This window comes from Ricinus communis, chromosome 4, assembly GCF_019578655.1.
Source record: "Ricinus communis isolate WT05 ecotype wild-type chromosome 4, ASM1957865v1, whole genome shotgun sequence".
Taxonomy (NCBI): domain Eukaryota; kingdom Viridiplantae; phylum Streptophyta; class Magnoliopsida; order Malpighiales; family Euphorbiaceae; genus Ricinus; species Ricinus communis.
The window spans coordinates 11,651,730-11,660,047 of record NC_063259.1 but is presented as its reverse complement, the minus strand read 5'-3'; the positions used below and the strand labels follow the sequence as shown (position 1 = coordinate 11,660,047).

The following is an 8,318-nucleotide window of genomic DNA, read 5'->3' as shown; positions in this document are numbered from 1 at the left end:
CAATATAAGTTTTTTATGTTATATATATATATATATATTTTATATATCTATTTGAATCAATTAATAAATATAATTTCCATTAACGATGAATCTATTAATAAATTAATGAATATTATATCTATAATTGGTGAATACTTATATCAATCATAAAAATATTTTATTATTTATCATAAAGACAATGAATTTAACTTTCATAAAGAATCAATTTCATTTTCATCTTAAAACAATATTTCATAGTGATAAAAGAAACATAAATAAAATTATAACTACTAAATTAATAAGAATAAATTAATGAAAATACAGATTAATAAATGATGAATATCCTTCATAAAATAATAAAAATCTAAAATTAAAATTGCGTATCCTTTTAAAATTATGATATGATATACATTTGATATATTGTGATATTCTAAACTATTATATATTATTTATATTTATGGTTGTTTTAATTCAGAGTATATGATTTTAACTCACTCTCGAAAATGACAGTTTCAATTTTAAATTTTCAGGTGATAACTAGGTTCTCTGCCGATTTTCTCTTGGCAGTTCGACTTCCTTTCCTCTTCGGGTTTATTGTAATTAAATTCTAACTTTTGTTTTCAAATTATTTGAAAATCTAGACTCTCTACAGTAGTGGAATTAGAACTTTACATTTTATCTTGGTCTGTTAAAAATTATGGAAGAATTATCTCGTAATCTAGCTGATGGAAACTGTGTGGTGATATGTGAATGAATGGTTGGTTTATTTAGGTAGTATATATATTCATGTATGCGATTATCTGGATTATTGGCTAGTTAGACTTACTATGGGTTTCAGTGGCCTTAAACCTATCCATTCTCTAACGCCGATCATGGGCCCACAAATTGGATCGTGACACTCCTCAACTTCTTTTTCTTCTTCTTCTAGCTTTTATGGCATAGACTCACTCTCTACTTCTGGATTCTTTTCTACCTTTTTAATGGACAATAATGAATAAATTATATGTATGATCTCAAATACTCATATAGATCTATAGAAATTCCTTTTAAAGAGTCCTCGTCTCAATACAAGACTTCTAATAGTTATCTTATAACAATTTTTAATCATCCAAACTTAAATAAGTAACTAATAATAGTTTATAAATACAGAAAGACTAATTTGTCCCCCTTGAGCTTTGTAAATTTCAGCTAGCCTTACAAAAAGTCAACCCACATATCTTAATCTTGAGTTTTTAACAGCAACATCCCTATTAGACCAATTTGTGAATGTTTTTCTTCATATTTTCCCTCTTTAGCTAATATTACCGGAAAATAAACTACAAAGCTAAAATGAGATACATAAGATATACTGTTAAAATATTAAAATATCCTTTTTATATATAATATAGACTTATCAATAATGCATTATTTATCCAGGTCTATAATATAATTTTTTACCCATATTCTACCTATTGCCATCTGTATCTACATTTAAAGGCTTGTGATTTTTATTTTTATTGTTTTACTTTCAATGGATACCCTATGGATTAATATGGTTAATCTTTTGTACGGTGATGTATGGTGATAAATTAATATCTTACAATAATGGAATTATATTTCTTAAATAATTTATCTTGAAACTTACTACTGGGATACTTTAAAAATTTTATAAATTTATTATAAAAATCATTTAATCTTATTGCTAATAAAATAAAGCTTAATTATTAGGAGTTTATCTTAGTTAGTTGTATGCTGTAATGATTTCATTATTAGAAATCTATATTATATTTATATTACATCATAGAAAATTTAATAAGCGTAATAGGCAGCCCATATAGATAGCGAGCAAGGGGCTAAGAGTTAGGGGGAAAGATGGGGTCAATGGCAGCAGCAACAGAGGTTCACATGAATTTATTATCAGCAAGAAAAGGATTTGGATTACAAAGGAAACCTCCTCCGGTTCATCTCCAGAACAAATTGAAATTTCCTAACATTAGTAGTAATGCCATAATGATAATCAGGTGCAGCAGCAGTAGTGGTGCTATTGCTAATTCCAGTAGTTATGGCAAAGCATTAGAGGCAGAAGCGATAAGGAAGCAGTGCAGAAAATGGGTATGGAAGGGACAATACTCCATTAATTATTTAGTTTCTTCTGATGATTTACAGTCTTCCCTACAGTCTTCTCTCCCTCCTCTTCTCCTTGTTCATGGCTTCGGCGCCTCCATTCCTCACTGGCGCAGGTCAGTGATCCCTCCCTCCTTTCTTTTTCTTTTTCTTTTTGTTTTCTTCTCAGTTGTAGCTTCATGGTATTTGGATAATGCTAGGTTAACCACATATTCCTTATCCACCTTGCTAATGCTAACCACTTCTTTTCTGCTCTTTGAGAGAAATTATAGCATGGATGCGGATTTATTTATTTATTTTTTAATGTTGGTTTCTTACATGGAATAACAATTCAAGTGAAATATTAACACCTAAAATAATCGATAGTTATTGGGTAGTTGGTCTTTTTTTTTTTTTAAATACATATAATTAGTTTGATAGTTGTTAAGTTAAAAAAAGAGGGAGTTTCCTTTTAAAAAGTGGAAAATAACTTATTATATTTTGAAGGAAGGAGATTTCAAACTTGAGACCTTAACTTCTGGCATTAAATGTCTAGCCACAAAATTAAAGTCTGTTTTTATCATTAGTGAAAATTTCTTAAATATTTTTTTAATTTTATTTATTTTCATATTAATACAATATAACATGTTAATATATGATACAAAATTCATTTAAACCTATTAATAATTATTATTTTCTTTTTAGTAAAAATATTTTTTATGTTTAAATAATTATTTACATCTCATATGTTATTTTAACTTTTAATTTTGAATATTCTTTATATATTTTATAAATCAACTATTGTATGATTAAATATGTCCAAATAGGTCTATGATTGTATATGATTGATTTATGCATTATTTATATATATTAGTAGTGTACCGTGTGTTACACAACCGTTATTATTATTTTGATTATAAAAATAAGTTGATAAATACAATTTAATAAAGTTTTTAATATTTCGTGTTAATCTATAATACTTTAGAAATTAATATCTTTTTAAATTTTTTAAGATTTTAAATTTTATTGGTATAATAATATAAAAATTATTTTAAAAATATTTATTAATTAATTTTAGTATTATATAAATTAATATTATCAATATAATTGATATCACTATTTCTTAAAATTAAAGATTTATTATATAACTAAAAAATTAATTTATTATTGAATAATGCTATTAAAAAGATTAATTAAAATATTATTTTCTAGAATTAGAATTATTATCTAATTAGAAAACTAACATATTAATTAATATAATATTAAAATATAATTAATATGCTATTTCTTAGAATAGTTATCATTATCTGATTATAAAATTATTTATTAGTTAATATAATATTAAAATATAAGTAGAATTTCGTAGGATTAAAGTCAGTGTTTAATTAAGAAGATAACTTGTTAATCAAAAAATTAATAAAAAATTATAAAATTACACATCAATTTAAATCTCATGTGTCAAAAATAGTACACATATCAAAATAAAGTTTCTGTATGTCAAAAATTGAATACACATATCAAAAGAATTCTAAACCTCATAAATTAATATATATATATATATATATATATATATACATATCAATTTGTTTTAGTCACACACAACATATGTATGATTATAAAAGAAAATATAAAAATACTTAATAATTTCATATATGTATAATATTTATTAAGTCTATTTAACTATCTCATGAGTTTTTTTATCATATAATAAAAATTTTATGTGTTACTATTTACTTTACAAAATTAATGAATAATTAATCTCAAACAAACTTAAGAGGTTATTTAGTTCAACTGTTTTGTGCAACTGATAATCATTTCTCTCTAAGTAAATATATTAAAATGTTTGGTAAAGACTTAAGAATCAGAAGTTGATTGTATCAATTCTATTTTAGAGCTTTTACTTATCAGCTAATAGTTGATTTTATTTTATTTATTTATTTACACAACATTCCTTATTAATATTATTAATAATAACTTATTTTAAGTTGATCTCATGTTAATTTTTTATAATTCAAAAATTATTATTTTATAATTATACTTAATAATTAAATAATTAAATATTTAAAATTATAAATTTTTTAAAATAGTTTTTATAAATATTTTTAATAATAACTACAATTGAGTTAAACAAAATTAACTGTAATATGTTTAATTTTTATAAGTTATTTTTATTAATTTATAGTATAATAAAATAAAATTATATTTAAGAATAAATTATACTCTCAATGGTTATTTAATATACTAGCAGCAACCCGCTAATAAAATTTTACCAAACGAGTTAATTTATCAGCCGTCAGCTACCAACTATCAACCACCAACTACCAGTTGCCTTGATCAGCTGAACCAAATAGGCCTAAGAGTTATATTTTATAAAATCAATAAGTATTTTATTTAATGCTTTAATTAAATAAACCATTGTCAATACTAAGTTTATATGTCTATTTTATTTAATTATATTGTTTACTAAAATTCTACATTATTTATGGAAAATATTTTATTTTAGTTGAATAATTATGTTTATCTATTTTTAAAATTATTTAATTGCACTATCTTAAAATTATTTAATAGAAAATACTAAAAAATACAATTCTCATATTGATAAATGGAAAAATAAGAAAAGATTTTATTGTTTTGGTTTTAACAATTTCTTCTTAAAATTTATAATCTTATTGTAATAATACTTTTAATAGTAATATAATTATAATTAAATATAAATAGAAATTTTACTTTCTCGAAGGAAAATTGGGGTGAAGAAAGAAACATAATAATATATGAATTTTAAACTTTAGTATAGAGAAAAGCAAGGAATTAACATAAAATATTATATAGTAAATAAATATTAAAAACTTAAATGATAATATCTTCCATATTATTTGGTATTTTACTTTGGATTCACAAACAATATAATAAAAATGAAGATCTTAAATTCAAAATAGTTCAAAATTTTCATCTACATAATGTACAATTTAAATTAATAATAAAATATAACAATACTATTTAACTTTACATATAAATACTTTGATATAAAAATTAGGGTTAAATACTATTACCTCATGTAGTTTGGCCTAATATATGACTCAATCCCTGCATTATATCTATTATATTAAAATCTCTTTGAATTCTAATAAAACTAAGTACTACCTCCTTCGGTGTTAGTTGAAAGGTTAAACTAGTAATTTAAGATTATAATTTGATAATTGAACTTATTATCAATACAAATTCGTTCAAAATTTATTTTATTATAAATTAGAGTAAATCTTATTTTTTGCATAAGTTAATTTTAGTGTCTAATTAAAATAATAAATTTTACTTGTTTATATCTTTTATTTGTTTAGTATAATCTAATTCTAAAAGATTTAAATGTATTAAAATATTTATTTTTTGTTTAATATTATTAAATCATTATGTAGTTTAATTTTAAATTTTTAAATAAAATAAATAGTTACAAGTTATTATTTTTATTAGACACTAAAATTAAACTATATTAATAAAGAAAATTTTATTCGCATTAGTTTTATTTGAATACTTAATTAAAAATTAATAAAGTAATTTAAAATTTTTTTACCTTATTTCTTTGACCTTTTATCTTTCATTTTTGTAAATTTTGAACTATTCAGACTCCTTTATATATATATATATATATATATATATATATATATATATATAATCTACTTATTGATTGAAAATCGCAAAGTCACAATTCAGGTGAAAATGATGATTGGCCAGTAAAATTATTTTGTAGATTGTTTAGAGCTTATTCTTGTCCAACATTCCTTGTTAAGGATCGAAAGCACGCGTTTTAATACTGCTTAATAGGTGTGCAAGTGGAAGGCCATCTCAAAATTGTGTCAGCATTATTCAAATAATTATTTATTTATTTTTCGTAAAATGTTCCTCCAGGAATATTGCAACATTGGCCCAAAATTACACTGTCTATGCCATTGACCTTCTTGGCTTTGGTGCTTCAGATAAGCCAAAGGGTTTTTCATACACCATGGAAGGATGGGCTCAGGTACTAAATATTGTCCCATCTTAAGATTACATCGTTTTCCTATTATATAACTTGTTACAATCAATATCATTACATTTGCACTTGAGATACTATTTACAGTTAATCTTGGATTTCTTGGAAGAAGTTGTTCAGAAGCCAACCGTGCTAATAGGGAACTCTGTTGGAAGTCTTGCTTGTGTTATTGCGGCTTCAGGTATGTGAATGTGTGTTGTTGCTGAAGAAGAAAATTTCCTTTACAAAGTAGAGCTATAAATAACACAAGCATTCCTTGAGCTCTCTGGAATCCAGCTCGATAAAATTCGTTTGAGGTCGTCTAGTGAAATTTATTTAAATAAATGAATCGAATTCAAACTAGAAAAATTCATCTTGTCAGCTCATGAATTAATTCATTATATCCAAGAATGCGTATATAAAATGATAAATCTCTTCTAATTTAATTAAAATTTTGAGCTAGTGCTTTACCACCTAACCAATGTCAAAATGCAAATAGGCTAGTAATGTTTTGCATTCTCACACACACCACTTCAAAATTGTCCATATAGAATCTCTTCCCCCTTACTATATTTGTTTTTTACACTATGCTACAAGAATCCAGTCCAAATTTCGTTAGAGGGCTTGTGCTGTTGAATTGTGCTGGTGGCATGAACAACAAGGCCATTGTTGATGATTGGAGGATCAAGCTGTTGCTGCCTGTGCTTCTGCTTGTTGATTTTCTACTGAAGCAACGAGCAATTGCTTCAGCGATCTTTGAGCGTGTTAAACAGAGGTATCATGTAGAGATAATTCCTCCTTTTTCAGTTGAGTTGCTGGTGCATAATTACAGTCCAATTGCTCTTAGTAACGAATGTGAGTACTGCTTTTTAAGTTATTGTGTCACATGCAGAGACACACTGAGGAACATTTTATTGTCTGTTTATGGAAATAAGGAGTCTGTGGATGAAGAACTTGTGGAGGTATCTATATATATACAGATATATCCTACTTTATATTACTACTCACAACCATTTCACTTAAAAATTCAAGTTTTGAGTTTAATATATGATATTATAGCTTTTATGATCAGAATGTCTGCAATTCTATCTCTAGCCAGCTATTAATTAAATTTTTTAACAGAATGTAAAATGGATAATGTCGTTGAAATGTGGCGGTGTTTAAGAAAATGAAGCTATTGTTGTGACTTTACCCTAACAATTTAAGTTTTTAGATTCTTTAAAAACAAAAAAGCTTTTAGATAAGTCACAAATATTTATTAATATTAAATAATTTAGTTAATACCAATCGTTAAAGACATAAGTATAAAACATTTAAAATACGATGCCACTCATTATTCATTTGCATATAATATTTCTGTAACATCTAATGAGAGTTGTATCATGTTACATGAGAACCTCTCAGATCATTAGAGGACCTGCAAATGATGATGGGGCACTTGATGCTTTTGTTTCCATAGTGACAGGCCCACCAGGGCCAAATCCTGTGAAGTTGATGCCAAGAATTTCCATACCTGTTCTAGTTCTATGGGGTGATCAGGACCCATTCACACCTCTTGATGGACCTGTTGGTAAATTTTTCTCTTCTCTTCCTTCTCAATTCTCAAATGTTACTCTTTATGTATTGGAAGGGGTTGGGCACTGTCCCCATGATGACATTCCTGACTTGGTCCATGAAAATTTGCTTCCTTGGTTGTCTCAAGTTGCTGCTTTATGAATATCATTACTCTGTTTCCAAGAATTCCTTGTACATAAAGCTTATGTAAGGAGCATGCCATTTAATTTTGGGTTTCCTTTGGCTTGTATAACAGAATAGAGCAAAAATATTCAAAATGTGAAATTCATTTATGTTGTAAATGAACTTGTAATGGAATTCATATATAAATATTTATGTTTTAGTTGTTTCTCAAAAAAAAAAAAAAAAAACCTTATGTTTTGTTTGGTTTTAAAAATATTATACGTCAAATAAACGAATCATATTAAAACTTTTTTATAGTCATATTACATAAGTAGGATTCTCTATTTTTAATCATTAATTATAATATCTTTTTATTTAATAAAATTAATTATTTTTTCTATTAGATTCTTTTGTTAGTCAACCTGTATTTTTATAAAAAAATAATAATTATACCCTTCTAAATAAAAAAAAAATTTAATATCACCGAATTTTATCAAATTATACTAATAGGTCCTTTTGTTTTCAATAAAGAATTGTAGTATCCTCCTCATGGATGCTAAAATAATTAATTCAAAAT

General features: G+C 24.9%; 1 protein-coding gene across 3 annotated transcripts; it reads left to right on the top strand.

The window, feature by feature from the left end:
* The first annotated feature begins 1,707 nt into the window (after positions 1 to 1,707).
* On the top strand, positions 1,708 to 7,961 carry LOC8286229 (pheophytinase, chloroplastic). 3 transcript variants are annotated; one of them, XM_048372515.1, is made up of 6 exons: positions 1,708 to 2,198; positions 5,962 to 6,073; positions 6,173 to 6,266; positions 6,662 to 6,839; positions 6,939 to 7,026; positions 7,469 to 7,961. In XM_048372515.1, exons 1-6 carry the CDS (start codon positions 1,831 to 1,833, stop codon positions 7,778 to 7,780), a joined length of 1,152 nt encoding a protein of 383 aa, XP_048228472.1. In that variant the 5' UTR covers positions 1,708 to 1,830; the 3' UTR covers positions 7,781 to 7,961. The 3 variants fall into 3 exon arrangements, with proteins under 3 accessions (XP_048228472.1, XP_015574440.1, XP_002518832.1); XM_015718954.3 differs by having other exon boundaries at positions 1,713 to 2,198; positions 6,957 to 7,026; positions 7,524 to 7,659; XM_002518786.4 differs by having other exon boundaries at positions 1,727 to 2,198; positions 6,957 to 7,026.
* Positions 7,962 to 8,318: the final 357 nt, after the last annotated feature.

Bases quoted from the DNA above. Each gene is read 5' to 3' on its own strand.
- LOC8286229 (XM_048372515.1), top strand. From the start codon at position 1,831: ATGGGGTCAATGGCAGCAGCAACAGAGGTTCACATGAATTTATTATCA. The intron at 6,267-6,661 runs GTATGTGAATGT...CTATGCTACAAG, and splicing joins TTGTGTTATTGCGGCTTCAG to AATCCAGTCCAAATTTCGTT. The intron at 6,840-6,938 runs GTATCATGTAGA...CTGCTTTTTAAG, and splicing joins TTTGAGCGTGTTAAACAGAG to TTATTGTGTCACATGCAGAG.